The 22,482-nt window shown below is 52.4% G+C and overlaps 10 protein-coding genes across 10 annotated transcripts; 4 read left to right on the forward strand and 6 right to left on the reverse strand.

Moving 5' to 3' along the window:
- The first annotated feature begins 302 nt into the window (after positions 1-302).
- On the forward strand, positions 303-4,975 carry SEPMUDRAFT_122027 (uncharacterized protein). The gene is made up of 2 exons (XM_016901745.1): positions 303-3,826; positions 3,906-4,975. The coding sequence occupies exon 1, from the start codon at positions 424-426 to the stop codon at positions 3,511-3,513; it is 3,090 nt and encodes a 1,029-aa protein (XP_016764634.1). The 5' UTR covers positions 303-423; the 3' UTR covers positions 3,514-3,826; positions 3,906-4,975.
- On the reverse strand, positions 3,691-5,390 carry SEPMUDRAFT_103885 (uncharacterized protein; the record flags this gene model as incomplete). Its single annotated transcript, XM_016900520.1, has 6 exons — positions 3,691-3,826; positions 3,906-4,298; positions 4,443-4,847; positions 4,901-4,988; positions 5,041-5,127; positions 5,315-5,390. The coding sequence occupies 6 exons, from the start codon at positions 5,388-5,390 to the stop codon at positions 3,691-3,693; spliced, it is 1,185 nt and encodes a 394-aa protein (XP_016764635.1).
- Positions 5,391-6,682: 1,292 nt separating this feature from the next.
- Positions 6,683-8,504, reverse strand: SEPMUDRAFT_145742 (HlyIII-domain-containing protein). Its single transcript, XM_016903241.1, has 6 exons — positions 8,431-8,504; positions 8,089-8,380; positions 7,770-8,003; positions 7,528-7,684; positions 7,220-7,456; positions 6,683-7,142 (listed from the first exon to the last, which is right to left on the reverse strand). Exons 2-6 carry the CDS (start codon positions 8,244-8,246, stop codon positions 6,981-6,983), a joined length of 948 nt encoding a protein of 315 aa, XP_016764636.1. The 5' UTR covers positions 8,247-8,380; positions 8,431-8,504; the 3' UTR covers positions 6,683-6,980.
- A 430-nt stretch (positions 8,505-8,934) lies between these two features.
- On the reverse strand, positions 8,935-12,212 carry SEPMUDRAFT_55933 (DUF887-domain-containing protein). The gene is made up of 2 exons (XM_016909381.1): positions 11,553-12,212; positions 8,935-11,444 (listed from the first exon to the last, which is right to left on the reverse strand). The coding sequence occupies exons 1-2, from the start codon at positions 12,045-12,047 to the stop codon at positions 10,947-10,949; spliced, it is 993 nt and encodes a 330-aa protein (XP_016764638.1). The 5' UTR covers positions 12,048-12,212; the 3' UTR covers positions 8,935-10,946.
- Positions 8,935-12,212, forward strand: SEPMUDRAFT_145744 (uncharacterized protein). Its single transcript, XM_016903242.1, has 3 exons — positions 8,935-9,291; positions 9,346-11,444; positions 11,553-12,212. The coding sequence occupies exons 1-2, from the start codon at positions 8,992-8,994 to the stop codon at positions 10,792-10,794; spliced, it is 1,749 nt and encodes a 582-aa protein (XP_016764637.1). The 5' UTR covers positions 8,935-8,991; the 3' UTR covers positions 10,795-11,444; positions 11,553-12,212.
- Positions 12,213-13,327: 1,115 nt separating this feature from the next.
- SEPMUDRAFT_55938 (cytochrome P450) lies at positions 13,328-14,981 on the forward strand. The gene is made up of 4 exons (XM_016909382.1): positions 13,328-13,788; positions 13,865-14,079; positions 14,155-14,577; positions 14,752-14,981. The coding sequence occupies exons 1-4, from the start codon at positions 13,340-13,342 to the stop codon at positions 14,937-14,939; spliced, it is 1,275 nt and encodes a 424-aa protein (XP_016764639.1). The 5' UTR covers positions 13,328-13,339; the 3' UTR covers positions 14,940-14,981.
- Positions 14,982-15,416: 435 nt separating this feature from the next.
- SEPMUDRAFT_103890 (uncharacterized protein) lies at positions 15,417-16,040 on the reverse strand (the record flags this gene model as incomplete). Its single annotated transcript, XM_016900521.1, has 1 exon — positions 15,417-16,040. One exon carries the CDS (start codon positions 16,038-16,040, stop codon positions 15,417-15,419), a length of 624 nt encoding a protein of 207 aa, XP_016764640.1.
- Positions 16,041-16,555: 515 nt separating this feature from the next.
- Positions 16,556-19,849, reverse strand: SEPMUDRAFT_145746 (uncharacterized protein). Its single transcript, XM_016903243.1, has 6 exons — positions 19,199-19,849; positions 19,025-19,141; positions 18,049-18,908; positions 17,909-17,987; positions 16,778-17,850; positions 16,556-16,724 (listed from the first exon to the last, which is right to left on the reverse strand). The coding sequence occupies exons 1-5, from the start codon at positions 19,331-19,333 to the stop codon at positions 16,948-16,950; spliced, it is 2,094 nt and encodes a 697-aa protein (XP_016764641.1). The 5' UTR covers positions 19,334-19,849; the 3' UTR covers positions 16,556-16,724; positions 16,778-16,947.
- A 179-nt stretch (positions 19,850-20,028) lies between these two features.
- SEPMUDRAFT_75782 (uncharacterized protein) lies at positions 20,029-22,391 on the forward strand. The gene is made up of 3 exons (XM_016910115.1): positions 20,029-20,377; positions 20,473-22,137; positions 22,206-22,391. The coding sequence occupies exons 1-2, from the start codon at positions 20,082-20,084 to the stop codon at positions 20,552-20,554; spliced, it is 378 nt and encodes a 125-aa protein (XP_016764643.1). The 5' UTR covers positions 20,029-20,081; the 3' UTR covers positions 20,555-22,137; positions 22,206-22,391.
- On the reverse strand, positions 20,029-22,392 carry SEPMUDRAFT_145747 (alpha/beta-hydrolase). The gene is made up of 3 exons (XM_016903244.1): positions 22,206-22,392; positions 20,473-22,137; positions 20,029-20,377 (listed from the first exon to the last, which is right to left on the reverse strand). The coding sequence occupies exons 1-2, from the start codon at positions 22,334-22,336 to the stop codon at positions 21,066-21,068; spliced, it is 1,203 nt and encodes a 400-aa protein (XP_016764642.1). The 5' UTR covers positions 22,337-22,392; the 3' UTR covers positions 20,029-20,377; positions 20,473-21,065.
- Positions 22,393-22,482: the final 90 nt, after the last annotated feature.

Below are 22,482 nucleotides of genomic sequence, written 5' to 3' on the forward strand. Positions count from 1 at the left end.
TTGATTGGCTGTCGCCCTTTTCCCTCTCGACGCTCTGCAACAGACTGGGCCGAGAAGTACTCTATTGACTCTATTCTTTCCGGCCACAATGCTTCATGGTTCCACCAGCCAATTTGCGTTGGCGGCTCCTCTGTTGACTAGACTCACTAGACCTGGGCCGAGACAGTGCGGACAGGTCAGTGCGCTGCATCAGTTTGGCCTCGTCTTCGAATATCTGCCTGCTCGCTGCGGCCATGGTAATCTACCCTTTTTCTCATACATCCGCCTTTGCACGATTTCCCTTGGTGACGCTTTTCTTTGCGCGTGCTTCAGTCGTTCTTTCCTTTGTTCCGCGTTGTTGAGCAACCAGATAATCAGAGCGCTGGCGCTATTCTACTCCCCACAGGTTCACCCAGAATTCTACTTCCAACAGGATCACTCAGCATGTTCAGCCACCAGTCAAAGTTAGACAAGAAGCAGAACAAAAAGGTCCGCGGCCAACTCAGCATCGACACCACTTGTGCTGTTCAGAAGCAGGTCTTTCCATACGAAACGAAAATCCCCGAGTTGAAATTCATCAGCTTCTCCGAATCACAGGCACGAAAAGCAGCATCGAAGTTGCCTCTCGAAGAGACAACACCCGTTTATCCTGGCGCAGAGCAGCCAGTCACCGGGTTGCAGGCCAATGTCTCGGTGCGAAGTCAGCGAGGTGCCATTGTGGCAACTCCGTTGGAGTCAGAGCAGGCCGTACCATTTCATCGGCGCCTGCTCGGACGAAGGCCAGAACCTCTGAAGCTCAATTCCGAACATAAGACGTCTGGCTCAGAGGTCAATCATGCTATCAGCACTCAGGATCCGAATGCGAGACATGGGAATGCCGCGCCAATGATTGTGGTCACACCAGCTCGAGACGAATTCTGTAGCTCCCAGGCTCTACCAGTCAAGGGAGGCCGGCCTGCGTCAAGTGTGTACTCTCGCTATACCAACTGCATGACCACATCTGTAGCTCCTCCTGTGCCTCCACTGCCTTTCACGAGGAATGCCGCGACTGGACTGAAATCGCGGTTTTCTACTCTCACGGCCACCACTACTTTTGAGGAGGACAACTCGCCTCTAGAGTCTCCACAAACATCTCGTTCGATTCCAAAATCCCGCTCGGGAGAGCCAACAGGCAATGATACCCCAGGTCTTCCCACCCCCAGGCGCAGTAAAGGATGGTGGAATGTTCTCTCGCCGTTCTCTGCTAAGTCAGCCCCGCAGCCGTCTCCTTTTGCGGCTTCGGACCGTACGCCAGTACTGCGAGATGCTGCGGCGATGGGTCAGTCGGACTTACCTGGGGCGGACACGGGCGATGAGGTCTTACGCTCAGCACCCGTCTCGATGAAGTCGCATGACGCTGGATCTGAGCCTGCAAATGAAAAGTCTTTGCGAAGATCATTGACAGCCCCGGCAATGCTTGATACCGCGGCTGAAACATTTGACATTTACTACATCGCGAGTACGGGACTTGCAGCGCCCTACTTTGACGTTGCTCGCCGCTTCCCTAGCCTGTATGTGCAGGATTCTGCCCAAGAGTGGAGTCCTTCGCAGAGCGTGTACCAGCCCGCACGCTATAGCTATGCCACTGATACTGGAAATGTGGACGACTCACCCGCTGAAGCAGCGGTTGGAGAGCTGAATGGAGCCGAAGGAACGCCCACTCGTGACACGCCAGGCGGCCATCACGACCCTGATCTCGAATCGAAGCCACCGTCCATACAAAACAAGGCTGTTAGAGCGTCGTTTTTCTCATCGCCCTCTGAAGATGAGCTTCGAACTCCTCCGCAGCCAAGATGGAAAACCATTCGTGCTTTGACGCAGACAACAAATACATCCATGATGTCGCCGCTCTCGGCAACACCAGAAGTTCAGCAGGCTCACCTCGGCATGCCTGTTGGTCCAGACTCGTCTTTTGCCGGGCAGAAGCAAATTGCCGTCTCGCGTGCTCCGACACCCACTGCGCTTGATGAGAAGATCGTATCCTATTCACACGTTGAACGTGTCACGACACAAGAGTCGCCATACCCAGCTAGTGTCACCAGGCTACGTCCCACTCATACAAGACAAGACTCATACGGCTTAGGCATATCGGATAGTAATCGTGATCTGTTTCCTCCACCGACGTATCTTGCGGAAAAACCACGACTCGGAACAGACAGATACGGCCAACTCAAAGTCCAGATTCCTCAGAATAGAATACCGTCTCGTCCATGGTACCGTCGCCACTTCTGGCTACTCGCTTTTCTTTCCGGTGCTGTCCTGGTGCTCTTGGTGGTCATGCTGGCGGTCCTTATTCCACAGAAGCATCATGATGTGCAGGTGCAAGCTACTTGGCTGAACCTGGCTGTCTTTCCTCCAATAGCTATTGGTGTCAGTACGGTGATTCAGCCTCGAAAGACAGCGTCGAGGGATACTTGCACCAACTCTTCTCTCTGGACATGTAAAGCACCAGCCGAGGTCTCGAGCACGGATTTGCCGGACTTTCGACTGATCATACGCTCTAGAAACGGGACACTGCCAAAGAATGAGACTACGGTCAAGAATAACAAGCGCGACGCTTGGAAAGAACATATCTATAATGCCTCACCCGAGGCGCCTGCAACTAAAGATCAGATTTACCTTGGCCGCACAACTGACAACACAAGCGAGCCATATAATGGCGAAGAAACACCTTTTTACATATCTCTAGTTGATCCCCTGGCCCTTGCAACTGATTCGAAACTACAGAAGCGCAACTCGGACTTCAGCTACCCTTATCCTATCAATACCGAGGATACCACTTCCACGACGAAGACGGCTGCAGCGCCATCGCAGATACCTCATACGGGTCTGAAGTCGAATGGCAAACCCGGAGACTCCATACTGTATCCCTACGTTACAGCTCAGCCTCTCAGACTCTACAATCGCGATCAAGATACCGAGCACTACGGATTTTACACATACTTCGATCGCTCGGTATACATCTCAAATCCCTCATCTTCTTCTCCTGGAAACAGCAGCATCAACGTCACAAGCGGCGTGGCATTCGAAGATGCATCCGCAGTATGCAGCTTCTCTCAGACAAGAATGCTCGTTCAAATCTGGACTAAGCAGGGCACAGTTGCCGATTTGCCTGCAGCAGAAGCAACCACCACTGGCTCTCAGATCGAAGCCAAGTCATCGTCGGCGAACGACATGACTGCCCCGGGCAGTTTCCCATACCCAGTCACTTTCACCATTGACCGCCACGGAGGCGAAGCCGAAAAGAAGGGAGTCTACTGCTATGCTCTGGACGCGCAACATCGCGTCGATGTCAATGAGAAATTTTGGGTAGCGGAAGATCGAGCGGTGGGTGGCACGCTGTTTGATGCAGCTGAAATACCTGGCGTGACGACGCAGGACGAGATTTTGAGCACACGTGATGATGATGATGACGACGACGACGACGACAACGATGAGGGACAGGGCATCGATGGAGGCTCGGGTGGATGTTTCTGTCAGTGGGACAGTCAATGATGTGTGGAGAACAAGGAAGCACCATGATCAACTAATGAGTCGTTGAATTGTGAAGCGAACCAAAAGCGTTCCGTGGGTTGCCCCTCCTCTTTCTGGGGTACCGCTATATAGATCAAATCAAGTTGCCTTGGCCATCTTTTGAAGATGATGTAGAATATTGCTCGTGCATCGCTCCTTTTAGTGCACACCTTGTGCTTGTGGAACGAACATGGCCGTCGGCATGGCGGTCGACATCGCGGGTACAATGTCCTTTTCAGCAAGTATAGTGTTCAAAGCGTCCCGTACTTCAAACTCCTCAAGTACGGCACCAAATCTAGAGCGATCGGGGTCAGCCAAAGAAAGCTCGAAATATTTCCGCATCAAGTAGCACCAATCGGATCATGAATACATACCCGTAACATCGCACTTTGGGGGTAAGATTGGTCTTGAGTCTCTCCAAGTCCAGTTTGTCCAAGTCCCGTATCCGGTCATTAGTGTATATCATCGTCCACGCCATGACAGGTGTGATTTCTCCTTCGCGATCAATGGGAAGTCGCGCACTCAGGTCCAGGAGCTTCGCAAGAGTGTCATTGCTAATATCTGTCGGCATCTGATGAGGATAATTCTCCGTGGGCTTCTCCTTGATGTGTGACCAGGGCGCTGCACTGCCCATCAACGCGTGGCCGGACATGTGCTCGTGTTGGGAATCGTCTGGGTTCTCCATTGGATGATGCATTTCTTGTCCGTCGGGGTTGTGCGAGCGTACGAGGAGATATTGCATATGGTCCATACATGGTCGCTCGAGCCTATAGGATGTGAGCGTCAGCCGAGGTGGACTTTGCGCATATGATGAGCCTACCGAGTCAAACGTGAATCGGTTCGGCTAGCTTTGAGGCGGCGGCGATGGATATGGACCGGGCATAGGCAGAGGTCTGCCCTGGGAGTCATACGTTAAGACAAAGTCGATTCCAATGGAGTCGTAGTCGAGTCGATTGTTCGGCAATTGTGCCATACTCCGCATTTGGCCAGTCTGCATCGCCGACATCGCTTGAGGTGGTCTCATGTGGCTAGACATTGCTGGGGGGCTGAAACCAGTGCTCTCCGATGTGCCTTGATAGCTGCCTGAGATGCTACCGCTCGAGCTCGCGCCATAGCCGCTGTTCTCACGTTGGAACTTGATCGGTGTTGCGCCGAAGTCGTAGGTGATGCCATGCTGTTGTAACAGCTCCTTCAAGCGGCGATTCTCGTCGTGAAATGCGTCCCGCTGACGAGCGGTTTCTGCGAATATCTCCTTGAGTCGAAGTACCTCCTGTTCAAGCGCCTTGATGTACATTTCTTTGCGCTCACGATGCGTCCTATCCACTGTCAGACAGCACCATTAGGGAATCATGAGCTTGATGTGTGATACCTTTGCGCCTGTCGGTTGAGCTCTTGCCGCCTCGTCAAGGCTGGCTTGCTGTCTGGTTTAGGACCTCTCCGCTTGGGAGGTTGGCCATCTATGCGAACAATTAGACTACACCTCACCTCTCAAGGCATGATATCATGTACCTTTCGTCTGCTTCTTGTCTGGGTTCAGATTTTTGAGGAAGTTCAGGCTGAGAGGGCTTTTGCTGTCACTGGAAGCTGAACCTGGGCCTGGAATATCAAATTAGCAGAGTCTCGTGAAGCGACGACTACCATGCGACCGGAACCAGTGTTCTGCAGGCGGATTCCAATCATGTATCCGGCAGCAGCCATACGCCACGAAAGCATGCGCAGGCTGCATGTGTGCCACCCTCTGACCAGTGCAGTATGAGGTTGCGTCATTCGGCGAGCCACGTACCATATACATCGTGATCTGTCTGAGCGTTCGGCAGACCGTGAGGCATTGTATGGACTTGCGAGTTATATGTAGCCATGGTGCAGCGCCGGACTGCAGGCGTCAGAGACACCTATGTGATGGAGGCTGAAGAAGATTTGTTAGTGAGTTGTTTGGTAGCTTTTTGGAAAACGTCTGTGTTGCTGGGATGGATGAGCTATGCAAATACCAGGCAGCCACCGTTCTGCGACGAGGGCAAAGGGTGCATAAAGTGCCTTCATTTCACGGCTCTTGGCATTGTGCATAATGCAAATCTTCGCGACCGTGAAGCAGGGCAGCAGGTTACCCCAGGGCTGGCACCAGAGGACTTGTGACTGGACGACATAGCGATACAGACATGGAAAGCGAATGGAGCAGCTCACCTTGGTCGTACGCAGGAACGCGCTGCCCGGAAGAACAATCTGAAACCCAGAGGTCGTCACTCGTACTCGACACCACAGGGACCTATGACCACAAAGATTTGTGCACGGCGAGGGCGGCGAACGTCGCTCGGCCCATGTACGTCCGCTTGAAGCGCGCAATCGATGGTGAGCGATACAGTCTTGAGTGGTGTTTGCTGGTCAACGGAACACGCTTCCGGACGGGCGGATGCCGAGTCTCGAGATTGGTCAGGCCGCGGGAGCGGTGTCTACTGCTTGCCTGCTTGCCTGCTTGCTCGCTTGCTTGCTTGCTGCTGAATGGGCTGGGATCGGATCCAAACGCGGTCAAATGGAGAGGAGAGTGAGAGAAGACGTCGGTTTGTTCGAAGGTCGCTGCAGGTGAGGATGGACTGTAGCACGCGAGAACAACTTTGTGCGACTGCCAGGCGGTCTTGAATCACTTTGATCGAGCAGAGTCAGAAGGATCTAGACCCAGCCAATGCGCCTAAACCACTCGGGTACGGCCGCTGGTCCTAGTACCACGCGTTCAGCTCAGCTTGCTGCAGTCTGTGTGAGTCTGACCAGCTTTGATTTGAGCGCCTGTGCGTTGAGTGGCGAAATGTCGATGTCTGAACAGCAACGGCGGCGGGGGAGAGGTGGTGGTGAAGAGGGTGGTGAAGAGGGTGGTGGTGGTGGAGGAGGCGGAGGCGAAGGAGGAGGAGGAGGAAAAGCAGCAGCAGCAGCGTGAGGAGATGAATGGACGTTGCCGGCGCAATACCTTTGAGGTTAGTGAGAGTCCGGATAGTGAGAGTCCGGGAGCTGGGGCTGTGTGGGCGCTCCTTACGAGAATGAGGCGAGATATGGAAATTGTGCACGACGTCATGGCGCATGTCCCGTCGTGCCCGTGAGGTGCGGTGTGCCACTCACTGTGCCTGTGCCTGTGCCTGTGCCTTGTGCCTGTGCCGCTGCCTGCCTCGCAATTCTGCTTCTACCCTCCCACGCGTGTAGTAGGTTACTACCTAGGTAGTTTCTAATACCCGACTTTCTATCGCGACGACATGTGATGACCTGGTAATTGATTGACAGTCAATCAATGGTTCTCACCAAAAGCAATGTGAAACCCTTCCTTCGCCGTCTCCACCATCCTGGCTGCCTTCTGCCTCACTCCTGCGTGTTTGCCTGACTATCCAGCAGTGATGCCTTTTCCGCTGTATGCGTCCTTTGACATTTGCCATCGTGCTCGCGTCACATAATCAATATTCGTGCTGGCGTCAGGTACTGCTACTACATCTGTCAGGCACTACCCGGATCAGTCGAAACGCGGTGGCGAGCCCATCAAAGTGGATCCATGCGGCGAGCATGACTGCCACATGGAAAATCTGATGGCTTGCGCCAAAGGTATCAAATCGGTAGGGAACCCATCTTTCAGGTATCTATGCCGCAAGTCAGCAAAGGCATCATCATATCACACCCCCAAGAGAGGGAGAGTGAGAGTGTGTGTCCGTCGTACCCTTGCTGCATATATGGCAGCACCGACAAGATTGGCAGTCGCCATCCAGCCCATGTAAACCAACGACATTCGTGATCTTTGGACCTCCCACCCATACAGCAGGAGTCCATGACCCACGAAGATGATCGAGCTGAGGCCAAAGCCCGCGTAAAAACCTGCCCGCCAGTGCCGGAAAGCAGGAGAGGCAAAGTGTGGACTCAACGTCAGATACGTGCAGCCCAAAGCAGTGCTAGTAGTCTGTGAGCCACAGGTACATGTTGTAGTTAGTCCAACATGCTCGGAGAAGCAGAACCAACGGCTGACCATACCATTGCCCAATATGTCCATCTCAGCGTGGGGTTGCATAGGAATCCATAGTAGATGGTGGGGATGCCTGCTCCCCACATCAAAACCAATATTCCAAGATAGTCCAGTTTGTTGCAAAAGCGAGAACACTCCGAGCTGTGGTTCCACAGGATATGGAATCTGTTCAATCAATCTGGTCAGCCCATCCTGCTCTCTGAATGAGATGTAAATGATATAGGATAAGTGAGAGAGATCTACTACTTACGTCGCAGAAAAAGCAAAGCAAACAGCCACTCCCAGGCAATACGTCGAAACTACCACCAAATCGACCAACTGCCCATACGGCGTGACAGTCGTGTTGTTATAAATCTTCTCGTAAAAGTACCATGGCAAAGCAAGAAAAATTGCCGATCCCACGAGATGCGAGTACGCGTTGATGGTCTGATTGTTCAAATATGACAAGCTGAGAATGGATTTCCAGATGGAGTGGGACGTGGGCCTATATTACATTTATTATACACCACTTTGATTGGGTTTTTTGTGCTTATTTTTCAAAAGAAAAGAGGATGGAGCGACTGACTGACCTGTATCCCGATAGGATGAATTCATTATCTTTCTGCCACGAAGGAATTTCGTGCCAAAATAGTAACCGCCATGGATGTCGCTGACTGCCTTTGCTCAGCTCCTCTGTCGGAGGATCAGGCTGCGATGTCGGCTTGTCGGCCTTACGACTGGAAGCCATGAGGAGGACGAAGAGGAGGAGGCGGAGGAGGGGACCTGATTGTTCGATGTCGTGGACATCGAGGACTGATGGATTCTCGTCGGACTTGTAAAGATAGGTATGCGAATCACAATGTCGAACTTCGAGTGGAGCCACTACATGTATGTATTCAGCTCCGCCAAGTTGCATGTGATAAGGTACCTACAGGTACATGAAGGAATCCAGAAGCGCGACAAGTTGTTGACGACTCATTCAAACACCGCGCGTCGACAATCACATATACATGTACCTACCTTGAGTTACCTTAGGGTTGAAAAATAGACAAATGAAAGAAGAACACCGGAGGAGGGATGTCGTAGGTACGGCGCTTAGGAAGCAGTCAAGCGCCCTTGCCCACGGCTGAAATTCGGATCCGAAGCTGCACATGGTGATTATGGTCCACAGTCAGGAAGAAGGATCACAACTCTCCACTTGATCACCATGAGAAGCAGACGATTCATCAGAGGTACATGCAACATGCAGCCATACGAAAGAAAATCATTTTTCTTAAAAATAGCAAGTTTCATCCTGAAGCCTCTTTCAAGGCTCCATGGCCCTGGAGCTATGTGGTCTAATCATAGGTTCCTATCAAAGACATTTCTGACTTATCCCTAATCGAAACGGCAGGATCGAGGGCTGCATGAGGCAGACCGGGTTGCCGCGATGGATTCATAACATAGCCGAATCCCTCCAAAAAGAAGATCTGTCTTTCGAGTGGGAAACAAACATGACTGTCGAGATCTCTTTCCATCACCCAACCTCTACCAACGACACCCTCGTGGGCTTCGTCGACTCTCCTGATGGCCGTGGAACACTGAGCATACTGTTTACCTGCTTGCTGACCCTGTCGTTATGTGTCTGGTCGGCAATCCATCTCGACTTGCCCAAGCCGGGCGAAAGTTCCACGCAGTACACGGTCAGGTACTTCAAATGGAGTATTGTGGGGCTGTTCGCGCCTGAAATACTAATATGGGTGGCATGGCGACAGTACCTTTCTGCTCGCGTACTGACGCAGTCTGTGCACGAGGTGAGTCCATTGCTGTTAGAGCAGCAGTGCGCATTTCGACGCTGATATCACTAGGCTACTCAAACGGAAAAGACATACACCGCCGCGAGAGACTGGACCATCGTCCACAGCTTCTACGTCGGTATGGGTGGGTTTGTCTTCGACCTCACAGATTCCGATCTCGATGGTGAGCCGTTCATTCCAGGATTCGATCGGCTTCATGTGACCCCTCGCGGCGTACAGCTCCTGGCACGGTGTGGCCTTCTCCCGATTGTCAATAAGCAGGATATCCTCGACAAAAGCAAGACAGACGGTACGGGCAAGCTTATATGCTGCGTTCAGATCATATGGACGATAGCATCGGCCATTACACGCCTGGCGGTAAAGCTCCCAATCACGCCTTTAGAGGTCAATACTCTTGCTCACGTTGCGTGCGCACTCATGATCTACTCACTGTGGTGGTATAAACCTAGATGGGTGAACGAACCCACGATCCTCCGCGGAGAATGGGCTCGTCCGTTGCTGGCCTTCATGTATATGTCCAGTCAAGTCAGCTGCCCCGCTCGACGCAAGCAGGACCTCCTCCGCAACTTTGGAGTCAAGACTGAGTTGGCAGGCGTAATGTATCGCTGCGAGAGGACGCCATCGCCGCAAGCATCGAGCGACTCTGGAGTGGGAGTCGATGCTGTAACCGACACTGACCCAGCCACGGAGCCCAAACTATCCTCCGATCATGGAATTTCGAGTCGCGGAGGCCAAGTGAAAGGAAAGATCGTTTCGCGAGCCGAGGGCGACGTGGTAATCGCCGTTGACAAAGACCAAGCACATGCCACGGCAGACGCGATGGAGCAAACGAGATGGAAACATTGCTGTGAAGCCATTGAGCAATACCCGATCATCAAGCAGATGATGAAAGTTCCAGAGCAAAACGCCGAGCACTTGAGATATCGGGAGGCGCTGCAGCGGTATCCGGAAATGCCACCCAATATCCAACTTCACTTCAAGGGGCGTAGCCTGGAAGATCTATCGGAGACAATGAACCAATCTCAAGACTGGGTTTTCATGTCCGAGGAACTCGTAATCGATCGTCCGAGAAACTGGCCCGGGGATGATCAAATCCGACATATGCAGGGCCACCTCATGGGAATGGTCATGTGGTGTGCGACCACCGTGTATGGCGCCATCCATATGGCAGGCTGGAACGAGAAGTTTCCCACTGTGATCGAGTCATGGTTCTGGAGAGCATCCTCCTCGTATATCATCTTCAGCGGGTTACTGTGGTCCTTCCTGAACTTCCTAGGCCATGTAGCGAGTCCGGTCTGGTTGTACTGGTACGACTTCCTGGACGGCAATGTGCGCAAATGGAGTCGCAACCTGATATACTTGCTCGCGTTCATTGGTGGGACTTTGTACTTTGTTGCCCGCACCTATGTTGTCGTGGAAGCGTTTGTCTCGCTGCGGGCTCTGCCAGCATCTGCGTACGCTTCTCCAGACTGGATCCTGACGGTACCTCACATCGGCTAGCGCAATAAAGACATGAAACGACAGCCTGTCCTGGGTCAACTTGTATACTCTGCAATGCTATGTACATGTCCAAGATTCGGAAAGCATGAAAACGACATAGAGTAGCTCATCATGTCAGCAGCAGCAGCATCAGCATCAGCATCAGCAGGTGACTATTTGTCTTTACGCCCGTTACCCGCAGCGCCTGCTTTTCTTGTTCCAATGGGCGGATCAAAGCGCTTTCGAATGGTCTCGATCATCTTCGAAAACCAGAACATGTTGAGCAGAGTGAGGATGAGGTTCGAAAGCAGATAGCTGACCCCGAGCCATAGAGGGAGTCGCCGGTCTTGCGGAGACGCCGTGGCTGGGAACACAGAGCCCATAAGGCTCACTTGGCGCAACGAGTCGGCAATTTTCTCGCTCGAGGCGTCAGACGTGATGTAGCTATCTGAGAAGATGGCTCGATAGATGTCCTGGGACACTCCCCACGAGCCATATGCTCCCCACACGAGACGACAGGCGAAGAAGGTGACGATGAGAAAGCCTCCATTGACAGCCTGATAGATAGAACCCGTGAGACCGAGCTTGTCGCAGAACCAGTGGACGTTGAGGAAGGGGGTAGACAGCTCATGGAGCAAAAAGACAGGGCAGTAGAAGTGAATGAATGGTCGCTGCCGACGTTGTCAGTGAGTGAGTAGACACGCGCGTAAGTCACGTTACATGTAGGAAGGTAGGTAAGGTACGGAGGTAGGTAGTTGCCAGGGAGAAAAAAATCGTACATAACCGAGGGTGAACATTGCACTGGACGCAACAGCATGGGCGACCATTCCCCAGCCAAAGATGTGCACATGGCGCACACACATGTACAAGTCCCACAGAAAGTAGCCGAGCGCCAGACTCTGAGTCAGCCCAATAAGGCCAGTATAACCCCAGATGCGCAATTCCCACGCGTCAGCACCGCGCCACGACTGTCGCTCCTCGTCACAGCAGATGATGTATAGACTCAGCGCATTCACCACACAGCTCTGCACGAAGCTGACCACATGTACGTTCCAGCTGATGCGCGAGCGACGATCCATCAGCGCATATCTACTCGGCACCACACGACGCGAGACGGCAGGCGACACGACCTGCGCCAGGAAGGCATAGAAGGTGATGGCGAACAGGACCTCATGGGCGTGAAGCGGGAGAGCGGGGAGGTTTAGGGCGCGGGCGAGAGGGACGGAGAGGGCTTCGAGTGGCTTCGGCGCCAGTGCTCGAAAGGGATCGCGCATGGTATGGTGGTGGTGACGGTGGTGGTGGTGTTGATGATGAGTAGGTTGTACAGGGAGTGGTGTTGTACAGGTAGTGGTGTTGTACAGGTAGTGGTGTTGTACGGTGGACAGGAACTGTATAGGTAGTAGGTACACAGGCAGGTAAGGTAGTACCTCGGAGGTAGCAGACATCATCATCGAGCTCTTCACCTTTCAGCCTATATTCTATACCACCCGACATCACTGCATACATGCACCTCCTCGCTTAACGTACCGCTCGGCTATTACCTCCTAATTCAATCACTTTCAATGATGAGCTCCTCGGTCCCGCAGAATAGCCCGAGCAAGGTTCACTTACGGCTCTTACTCCGAGAGACGTTTCTTCACCTCTGCGACTCTGTCAGGTCAGATACTGTATATGTCGTACATCAGTTGTCACTTGTCAGCGCCTTTTGGAAAACTCATGCCTCCTTGACGTAGGTAGGTATGGGGTACATGTAATTCACCGTAACGGGGAGAGTCTATTACTCTATGCCTGTACTACCTCTACCTACTACTGTACCTACTACAGACTACAGTAAGGGAGGTTGTCTACTACGACCAGACGGTTAAGTTCGATCCCGCCAGGCTGGGAGGACTCGTCTTCGCAAACAAAAGTGCTTACAGGGTCAAAATGCGAGCCACCACTACCACCCAATCAGAGTCTGGTAAACGGCCGCTTTACGCGAGCAGATGTTATAGATTGCGCAACCTCTCACCACGGTGAACCCCCACCTCTATCAAGGTAGAACTCGAACTTCTACCAGGGACTGGGGCCGGTATATAGATCTTCTTGAGCCCCCATCGTCAGACCGATGACCGGACTCGTTGTCCTCCTCCCAAGAACCCTTTTCTCCGCTACCTACAGGTAACCATGACTTCGCTGCCACTTGCCGTACTCGTGCTCCTGGCCTTACTGGTCTACAAGACCGTCTCTTCGATTCGGCGATCGCGTCGCTTGGCTTCGTTGGCACAGGCGCATGGTTGCCAACCGCCTCACAACCTGTCCGGAAATTGGCCATGGCCCATATCAACCTCTCGTGGCATCAGAACCCTCATACGCTTGTCCCGCATGCACAAGACCGGGGAAGACATGTTGGACGACATCATTCCGGAACAGTTCAGAGATGCCAACACAATATCCCAGATTGGATTCGACGGCTCGATATTCATGGTATGCTGCAATGAACACGCGTCGAAGACATGAATTTACCGGCCTGCAACTCGTTATTGATGATCAATAGAATACCATTGAGCCTCGCAACATCCAAGCCATGCTCGCAACGCAGTTCCATGACTTCGAAATTGGCCAACGGAGAATCAATCAGTTCTATCCTCTGCTCGGAAATTCCATCTTCTCGAGCGACGGCGCATTCTGGCAACATTCCAGAGCGTTGTTTCGGCCGCAATTCATTCGCGAGAACATCAATGATCTGGAAGAAACAGAGAAGGGCTCCCGAACGCTGATCGAGGCGCTGGGGCCCGTCGACAGCAAGGGTTGGACGTCTGTACGCCAGCTACAGCCGCTACTCTTCAATTTCACGCTGGACACGGCCTCGTCGTTCCTGTTTGGAGAATCCATCAATTCCCAATCTCTCATGATGCGAGAGTCATCGGAAAGCGATTCGCCTGTATCACAAGACCAGGCAAAGCAGAAACAGTTCATGGCAGATTTCGAGTTGGCGAATGTGTACATGTTCAAGCGAATTAGATTCCAGTCACTGTAAGGCGGATTCACGACAACAGCCATTCTGTCGTTTGTTTCACGCTGCCACCACACTGACATGGAGAAACAAAAGGTACTGGATCAACGATAGTCTCGACCTCCGCAGAGCCATACGCCGGATGCGGCAGTATATCGAGCAATTTGTCCAGAAAGCGATCGCCTCGGCTGCCTCGACGACATTGAAGCAGGAGAACAAGAAGTACAACTTACTCTCTGCTCTCGCAGAACAGACGCAAGACCACGAAGAACTTCGCAACCAACTGCTTGCCATCTTGGTCGCTGGAAGAGGTAAGGACGACCCACAGCAAGCAATCCCGCCCAATGAAACAAGAAAACCCCAAACAACTCACAAAAGAAATACAGACACCACAGCCGGTCTCCTCGGCTGGTCTTTTGCCCGCCTCGCCATCCACCCGGACATCTTCCACAAACTCCGCACCCACATTCTCTCCGACTTTCCTCCCTCCTCCTCCTCCTCTACCATCACCTTTGAAAAAGTCAAAGCATGCCGCTACCTCCAACACTTCCTCCACGAAGTCCTCCGTCTCCACCCCAACGTCCCCTTTAACAATCGCCAAGCAGCAGTCGACACTACATTACCCACGGGCGGAGGACCCGATGGCACGGCACCTATTGTGGTCGCAAAGGGGACGACGATTGCATTTTCCGTGTACTTGATGCATCGCCGACCAGATCTATGGGGCGAGGATGTCTTGGAATTTCGACCGGAGAGGTGGGAGGAGGAAAGGAGAGGTTCCAAATGGCAGTTTTTGCCCTTTTCAGGTGGTATGTATTTTGTTTTTCTTCTTTCCCCCCCAAACAGAATGAAGTACGCATATGCGTACTCTCACAGACCAGACCAAGACATGATCTCCGGTACCTTTTTTTTGTTCTGACACATTTCTTCTTCTCCTACCTACCTACCTACTTACTATATACCCTTTTTTCTCCCTTCATTAGGTCCCCGAGTCTGTCTCGGCCAGCAATTCGCTCTCGTAGAAGCAAGTTATGTAATAATACGCATCCTCCAAACCTTCGACGCCATTGTACCCGGAGACGTGATGGAAATGTCTCGGTTGCGTAAAGGGTTGGGCTTGACTTTGTGGCCACGAGATGGGGTGCCGGTGAAATTTCATAGGGCAGATTGAGAATTTAGGTACCTAGGTACCTTACTATAATGATGAAATGATACTATAATATGAACTTTTACTTGACACAGTATGTTTATATCACGGTTTTTTTCAGCGCTTCTTTTTTTACTATATATCCCAAGTCGACTTGAAGTTTCAAGACCGATCCCATAACGAAGCCCATCTTCTCTTCTTCGTCTTCTTTCTTCTTCCCGTCAATAAAAATCACCCTAATCTATTCCCAAGAAACGACACAATCATAAAAACCTCATCAAAGCGAACATACCGTAAGGTATGCACATGATCTTGTTTGAGTCCGACGATAACAAATAATTCATTCATTCATTCCGATCCACTCAACCACTACTTCTAGATAAGTTTTGCTTTTTTCAACTCCCGATACAGTACCTAATTAAAACTCACACAAAAAAAATGATGATTCAACCACCACCACCACCAACTCCTCCTCCTCCTCCTCCTCCTCCTACTCCTCCTTCAAAAAATCCGAAATAGCGACTTGCCCGTCCGAGTCTTCTGACTACTACTACCACTACTTGTACTATTATCAGAACTACAAGTAGTACTGCTACTGCGACTCGACCTAGCCAGCGAGACCAGCGACCGGCGTGGCGAGATTTCTTTCTCAAAAGACTTTTTGTTGTGTTGTTGTTGTCGTTGTTGCTGCTGCGATGCCAAAATTCTCCTTTTCGTCTTCTGCTTTTCATGCGCCGCAGCGAAATCGTGCCAAGCTGCAGTTGAAGGTTCTTTGAGAGTGAAGAAACTCAGAGCGTTTGCTGCAGTTTTGCTTTTCAATGAAGTAGAAGAAGAAGAAGATTTCGTAGTGGTAGTGGATTTTCCCTCCTGTTGGTGGGAGGACTCTGTTCGCTGTTGTTGTTGTTGTTGTTGCTGTTGTTTCTGATGAACCATTCTGTAAAACTCTTGTGCATTCTGTCCTGGCCCGACCGACATCCCATCTTCAGAGGCATGATGATGCTCCTCTTGGCGACGAGACTCATGGGCATTTTCTGAACTGCTCGGATTTGTATCTGAAGTCGGACTCCTCACGGCAAGTCTGGGTACACGGCATTGCATCGTTTGACATGCAACAGTCGCCGACATTGCCCAGTGCTCTGTGACTGAAGCGAGCGGTTTCTTGGAGTCCAGCAACAGTCAAAAGGTCCACGTGTGCGTGCAGAAACTTGCTCAAAAGAGAACAACGCAACAGATGGAACAGTCTAGATGCAATTGCGAGTTTTCTCCTCAAAGTGAAAGTGAAGGTGAAAGTGAGAAAACGTTCCATGGTTTGCTTCGTCAATGTTGCTTCCAGACAAACCCCCCTCTCGTATTGGCCACGCGTTTGGGAAACACACTTTTTGTGTCGTTTACGAAGCTGGATCCAAGAACTTCCAATAACTGGATGATGACACTCCTTCGCGGGCTACAGCTACCTTACCACATGGAAAGCGCAAGTGGCCACGTGCGTCCAGATCGGCACGTGGCCATCGATCGGTCCCTTCCACTGCTTCCAGCTCAAAAGAGAGAGGAACGGGCCAAGAGAGAAAGAGGCGGAAAAAAAGACGCTTTAATCATCAGAAATCAAGACGGATTTGCAAGGTCAATCACAGAAACTGTCTGTCTCATAGTATGGGTATCTGCTCTGTGAATCCTTGTACACATACGCTCTGCATGGGACTTGAAGCCATAGCCTGCGTGCTTCCTTCTTACTCTGCGACGTGCTGATGGCACGCCTCTTCTATCAACGCCGGATCTTCTGACGACTTACATCTATCTCCAGGTATGACCCTGCGCATTCATTAATTGACGTGGCTCGCGTGACAGCCTTCTGACCGACATACCATGGGTATCATCCTCCAAGAAGCTGGGCACGTGCACCATGTGCATCGACCAGATAGTGGCCCTGGGACAGGCATGAAGGGCTCCTCAGACTATGCATCAGACAGTGCCATCAGACCAGGGACGAGATCGGGGCACTTCGTGTGGCGGGCGCGCAAATGATAACAACCTCTCAGCCTGGATAGTAGTACCTCTGCGGCGCGTAATCTCCCGCAATGGGAGGTGCATACTTCGCGGCAACGTTCACATGTGCCGGTTGTACAGCCGCTGGGGCTCCATGTTGGGGCTGAGGCAATCCATACCCGGCTTGGGGCGATTCAACGTACACAACTCGAGTAGCCGGGCGAGTGCCGGACTGGACATAGTACTCTTCTCCAGGCGGCGGCCGAGGCAAATGACCCTTGTGACCGGTATGGTGCTGGGACAAGGGCGCGTATTGAATGGGCGCGACTTGGGCATCCACGAAACCACTCCGGCTTACCATGTGCGAGGAAATTCCATTTCCAGTGCGGTGGGGGTCATCATTGATTCTTACCAGCGGCTGCTGAGCAACATATGACGAGGGAGGCAATGGAGCACCTCGAGTGGAAGGTCGGTGGTCATCAGCACGGGGACTACCACAATCTGCAGACCGTGGCCTCGTCTTGCTCGCCAATATTGGGCTGCCAATGTAGGTCTCGGCCAGGCGATAGGTCCTATCCGTGGGGGAAGTGTACTGGGGCTGAGCATGTGGCTGGACTCCATTGTGGCCATTTGTGTCCAGACGGCGCCGTTTCCCAGACAATCCTTGTGGAGATGCGGGCCGTGATCGATGCCCACTCGCGTATCCATTATGCTGCAGGGCAGACGCTGAAGCCATAGCCTTCCGTCGGAGATCATCCTGTGGCTCAATGGACGCGACCGGCTGGTCATGCGGGGCATATCCATTTGATGGGGCGGCAGGCCGGGAGTGTAGTTGCTGGGTCGGGTACTGCTGTGGCGGGCCATATGGACTTCCAGGAGTGATTCCTTGAGGCGACAGCTGCGGAGCGGCGTAGTACACAGGCGATCTGTGCACCTCCACCGGTGGCGGAACCTACAGATTGTATTAGCAAGTGGTATCTAGACCATGCAGTATTCTCATCGTGACCAACTTTTCGGAACCGCTGGCCTTCAATCATTATCGTGTCGCCGTCGATTTGGTCATGCGGTACGTGGACGTGGACGACATTTCTGCCACCATGTCAGCTGATAGTCAATAGACTCAGTCAATAAAGTTTTTCGATCTGCTCACTGATTCTGTACAGGTGCTTTACGCATTTGCTCTCTTGCGAGACCAATCTTTTGACGAACATCAATGTGACGTTGTTGTACATTACGAGGCGGCGGCTGGTGACGATCGAGAAACTTTCTCGAACGTTCATCATGGATCTCCGCGCCCAAGTCTTCAACAGCTGCAGGCTTATGACTGATCTCAAGGCTGGTATCACTAGCATAGCCTTGGTCTATCTCAGCGGTAGAGTCCTCATCGTCAGTTCGGCTGGCACGCTGAAGAGGCTCAACATCATCGTCGTCATCAATCACGATGGTTTCGCGGACGATTTCTTCGAACTCGTTGTCATCGTCATCCTCGTTCTCACCGCGCCACTCAATGAGTTTCTTGAGACATATAGGCTCGACCATCGCACGGGCTTCTTTCCACTCGAAAGCACGGAGGAGACGGTCATAATCAGTATAATGATGACGGATACGAGCGATAGTGGCAAGTTGCACACGACGCGGAAGCTCGATGTTAGTGTTTGTGCCTACACGACTGGTACCCTGCGCCCAAGCTCTTTCGAGAATGGCCGATAAGTCTTGGTCGGGAATCCGTGGGAATAGTTCTTTGATGGCCTCGCGAACCTGTTCGGTGTTCTCCTGTTTGACGGGCTCCTGATCCCAGGCGAATCCGTGGCGAGCCATGGCGCGTGCGAGTCGGGAGTTCTCATACTGCGCTTGAAGATCCGCTTCTCGAACGAAACGTTTCTTTGAGTACGTATAGCCGAGTTCGTGGCAGGCGTCATCTACAACATCAGAGCGAAAGTGGTAGCCTATTCGATGTATATGATGGGATATCTTTCCGGGGTCGGTTGCACTGAAGCTGACGGGTTTGGCCTACAGATCCGGGGTTAGCATTTTGAGGTGCATGGGAATGATGGGAATGATGGGCATGATGGGATTGATCCCATCCCGAGTATGATTATGCTGGCATTTCCCCATCCAAAACTTACGTTGACCACGTTGACTGGTAGTCCTCTTTGTCTTGAGAGTTCTTTGCAACGATCCGCCAAATCTGGAGTTCCCACGGGCAAGAACTGAAACCCGGGTGGCGCGGCCATGTATGTCATCTATGAAAAGCACCATTAGTTACTCGGTTCCCAGTGAGCAATTGCAGAGCAACAAACGTGTAGGTCCAATTTTCGTCTTCTCGCAACAATGCGACTCTGTTCTGTCTTGTACGGTTTCTCGCGTCGTTTCAATATCCCGCGCGCTGCGCTGGCTGGCTGTGCGCTTGAAGCGCGCGCTGTTGACGCCGTCATGGCGCGTATGTTTTCGAAAGGTGTAGGCAGGAAGGTAGGTTAGTAAAACAGGAAGGAAAAGACAATTGCAGATCGCAAACGCTGTGCTCCCAAAACGCCGATAGAATACCAGAGCGCGAACAGGGGGAGGTCGCTCAAGTGTCTGGTGAAGCCGTCAAAGCGAGCGAATCCTTGGTGCTGCTACCCTGTGCTGCTGCTGTTGCTGCTGCTGCCACCCTGTGCTGCTGCTGCTGCCGCTGCTTTTTCTGCGTGTCTCGATGGAGAGACGATGGCTGCGAAGATGATGTCGAAGTGTGTCCTCGAGCTCTTCGTTCTGTGTCCTGGGGTCAGGAACGCGTCACGACTGCACGGAAGAATCACACTCTTCAGCCGAACAGGCTGCGTGTCTACACCAGCCCGGACAGGCTCGTACGGAACGCAAAAGGAAAGGAGATGTCACGAGCACGAGGCCTGGAATACAGGCGTCATGTCAGGGAACTACACCGTTGATGTGGGTTGGGAAGTTGTGTGTGCGTGTGTCCGGTTGTGATGGAGAGAGAGGGAAGGGAGGAGAGAGGAGAGAAGAGGAAAAGAAAGTCAAATTTGTACCTTTCGAAAATGGGGCGGACCGTGGACGGAACCTGTTACTTCCGATGATACAACTCGACCCGGACGACAAACGACGACACCTACTACTCGAAGCCAACCACCACGAGCGCTGGCTCTCCCATCTACACACACCCCCGACACACACCCACAGACAGCAACAATGTCGCTGCTACGCACCTCTCGCCTGCTCACGACATCTCGCGCGCGTCTACAGATCGTCCCCAACCTCACCGCCGCCGCCACCCGCGCTGGATCACGGCCATTCTCCTCCACAATCGCCCGCAGCGGCGGCGACCACGCACACGAAAACCGCTACGACCCACCCGGCGGCTGGCTCTTTGGTGTGAAGCCAGGAGAGCAGTACGAGAATGAAGGCTGGGAGAAAGTGTGGTTCTATGGGTTCGGAGGATGCATGGCTTTCATGGTAATTGGATACTGCTATAAGCCCGACACAAGGTGAGTTTTACAATATGCGCGTGGGTTCCTGGCATGTGCGCCTGTGCAGTTCTGCAAGAAGCCCACCATCTAATGCATCTATCTCTTCTCGCTAGCATACAAACATGGGCTCTGGAGGAAGCGCGGAGACGTTTGGAAGCCGAGGGTATATTGGAAGACAAGAGCGGTAAGGCCTGAGCAATGGCAAGCTGCGACTGCAGGAATGGGAAGAGACCGGCGAGCGAGGTGCACATATGAAGCATGGGGCGAGCTTCGACGATACAATTTGTGTACATACCCAGCTAAGCGAGCCCGCGCTGGGCAGTGACTGGTCAGCGACTGGTCAGTGAATCATCTTATAACTAGCAGCGCGCCGACTCTCATTTTCTATATACTCGTCGTGACTTGTTCGGAGTAAGAACTTCGAGAGTAAGAGATTCGAGAGGGACAGATTCGAGAGAAACAGATTCGAGAGTGGGAGATTCGAAAGTGACAATATATTTGGACAAGAAGTATTAGTCTAGGATTTGCAGCCTGTACAGTGGACTGGGCTGTTACGCGCCAGGAAGACAGGTCACCTTCAGACTCGGCCAGAGTTTCCACACGACTGCCGAATTTGGTGGCATGGTGGCGCTGTATACCATGATAGAATGCTCCCAATAGTGGCTCTTGACCAAGGTATGCCCACGCTCCTCACTGCAAACGTGGGCTAACGCAAAGCCTGCTCCACCCATAGCGCAGCATCTCGCATCCTCGATCTCCCCTTTTCAGATTCATCCCATAGACCGGACCCACCGACTTCTTCGTGAGATACCATCTCAGACACTGCAGCGGTTTGTGAAGTGCACATTCCCAGTCGAGTTCGAGAAGAATTGGCAGGAGAACCCTTCGGCTTACTCTGTCTCTCAACAGCCTTGTCTAGAAGGGTCTTCAAATCTTTCGACTGTCCGGCAATAACAGAGTCCCTCCCAGAAGTGATTCGAAAGCGGGGCAATTGTATCGCGAGTGATTTGCTAGGATATCTTCTCGAGGACTTTCGACTGGTCTCCTGCTCAGATTTCGAAAACAAGGCAGTCTCCATCGATGCGTAGGCATTTGGAATGGCGCTAAGAGCCAACTGGGACCGAAAGAAGTCTTGTTTCTCCAACTCTGCGAGTTCCTCCATATCGCTCAGTGGGGGCTTTGAGGCCGGTACTTTCAAGCCTGCGGCTCGAAAGAAGAGAGCTGGGGAGACGAAAGGATCGAAGTAGTCTGCTGGTTGGCGGAAGAGGGAGTCTCTCTGCCGATGGAGTTGCTGTAACGTAAGTGGAGCTTGGTCCGGTAAGCATGGCTTGGCTCGGTCATCCTCGTCGAGGTCGACCCAATCTGCGATAGGGTTATTGATCGCAGCGGCTACCACCGCTGCTGGCTCTTTGGCGCGGCATTCTGTCAAGGCTAGAGTGGTGGCCAGTGAGCCGCCGATGAGTTCACCAAGAACTGCGACTTTGTTGCGTGTACGTCCGTGGTGACTGAACCTATTGGTGGCTGTGGTTTCGTTGAACAGATTCTGTACAACCCAATCGTAACCAGCGATGACATCGTGGATAGCAGTTGGGTATTTGTCCTCATTGCCACAACGGTAATTGATACAGATGACTGGTAAGGAGAGCGTGCGTTGCAGTGTATCCAGGTTCAAATCATCATGTTTTGGGTTGTTGAGGAGTGGTCCCCGGGGCAGATATATGACTGCAGCTTGAGAAGCTCTACTTGGCTGGGGAGCGTAGTGATCTGGATAGCGGACGCTGTAACGGTCAGCGCAGTTCTGTCCCTCGAGAAAGCTCATGTATAAGGTATCTAATATAGTGCTTACTCGAGATTGAAGCTGCCGTTGCTTCGACAAGGAACGCGTACGCGGGTCTGCTCTAGTTGCCGTGCACATGTTGAGAAGGTCGGAAGGCCAAGACGAACGGCAGTGGTCCCGAAACGGCATCTCGGCAGCATGCCATCTGCTGCGATGTGGTTGCCGTCGAGACAGGCTGCTGAGTCACTTCTCGAGAGATGAGGTCGTGTGGTTGTTGTTGTTGGGATGGAAGCGCCGGAGATGGCACCTAGGTCATTTGAAACTGATCAGTCAGCCGCAGGTTCGC

Source organism: Sphaerulina musiva, assembly GCF_000320565.1.
Source record: "Sphaerulina musiva SO2202 unplaced genomic scaffold SEPMUscaffold_1, whole genome shotgun sequence".
In the NCBI taxonomy this organism is placed as follows: domain Eukaryota; kingdom Fungi; phylum Ascomycota; class Dothideomycetes; order Mycosphaerellales; family Mycosphaerellaceae; genus Sphaerulina; species Sphaerulina musiva.

What these genes read in the sequence shown, in the direction of transcription:
- SEPMUDRAFT_122027 (XM_016901745.1), top strand. Translation starts at nt 424, where the DNA reads ATGTTCAGCCACCAGTCAAAGTTAGACAAGAAGCAGAACAAAAAGGTC.
- SEPMUDRAFT_145742 (XM_016903241.1), bottom strand. Translation starts at nt 8,246, where the DNA reads ATGGCTTCCAGTCGTAAGGCCGACAAGCCGACATCGCAGCCTGATCCT. An exon ending in TTCATCCTATCGGGATACAG is followed by an intron (nt 8,004 to 8,088) that starts GTCAGTCAGTCG and finishes AATGTAATATAG; the next exon opens with GCCCACGTCCCACTCCATCT. An exon ending in GATGGACATATTGGGCAATG is followed by an intron (nt 7,457 to 7,527) that starts GTATGGTCAGCC and finishes TGTGGCTCACAG; the next exon opens with ACTACTAGCACTGCTTTGGG.
- SEPMUDRAFT_145744 (XM_016903242.1), top strand. Translation starts at nt 8,992, where the DNA reads ATGACTGTCGAGATCTCTTTCCATCACCCAACCTCTACCAACGACACC. An exon ending in TGACGCAGTCTGTGCACGAG is followed by an intron (nt 9,292 to 9,345) that starts GTGAGTCCATTG and finishes TGATATCACTAG; the next exon opens with GCTACTCAAACGGAAAAGAC.
- SEPMUDRAFT_55933 (XM_016909381.1), bottom strand. Translation starts at nt 12,047, where the DNA reads ATGCGCGATCCCTTTCGAGCACTGGCGCCGAAGCCACTCGAAGCCCTC. An exon ending in CAATGTTCACCCTCGGTTAT is followed by an intron (nt 11,445 to 11,552) that starts GTACGATTTTTT and finishes CAACGTCGGCAG; the next exon opens with CGACCATTCATTCACTTCTA.
- SEPMUDRAFT_55938 (XM_016909382.1), top strand. Translation starts at nt 13,340, where the DNA reads ATGCTCGCAACGCAGTTCCATGACTTCGAAATTGGCCAACGGAGAATC. An exon ending in CGAATTAGATTCCAGTCACT is followed by an intron (nt 13,789 to 13,864) that starts GTAAGGCGGATT and finishes GAGAAACAAAAG; the next exon opens with GTACTGGATCAACGATAGTC. An exon ending in CATCTTGGTCGCTGGAAGAG is followed by an intron (nt 14,080 to 14,154) that starts GTAAGGACGACC and finishes AAAGAAATACAG; the next exon opens with ACACCACAGCCGGTCTCCTC.
- SEPMUDRAFT_145746 (XM_016903243.1), bottom strand. Translation starts at nt 19,333, where the DNA reads ATGACGGCGTCAACAGCGCGCGCTTCAAGCGCACAGCCAGCCAGCGCA. An exon ending in GACGAAAATTGGACCTACAC is followed by an intron (nt 19,142 to 19,198) that starts GTTTGTTGCTCT and finishes TGCTTTTCATAG; the next exon opens with ATGACATACATGGCCGCGCC. An exon ending in AAAGCACCTGTACAGAATCA is followed by an intron (nt 17,988 to 18,048) that starts GTGAGCAGATCG and finishes ACATGGTGGCAG; the next exon opens with AAATGTCGTCCACGTCCACG.
- SEPMUDRAFT_75782 (XM_016910115.1), top strand. Translation starts at nt 20,082, where the DNA reads ATGTCGCTGCTACGCACCTCTCGCCTGCTCACGACATCTCGCGCGCGT. An exon ending in TGCTATAAGCCCGACACAAG is followed by an intron (nt 20,378 to 20,472) that starts GTGAGTTTTACA and finishes TCTTCTCGCTAG; the next exon opens with CATACAAACATGGGCTCTGG.
- SEPMUDRAFT_145747 (XM_016903244.1), bottom strand. Translation starts at nt 22,336, where the DNA reads ATGCTGCCGAGATGCCGTTTCGGGACCACTGCCGTTCGTCTTGGCCTT. An exon ending in AACGGCAGCTTCAATCTCGA is followed by an intron (nt 22,138 to 22,205) that starts GTAAGCACTATA and finishes TGACCGTTACAG; the next exon opens with CGTCCGCTATCCAGATCACT.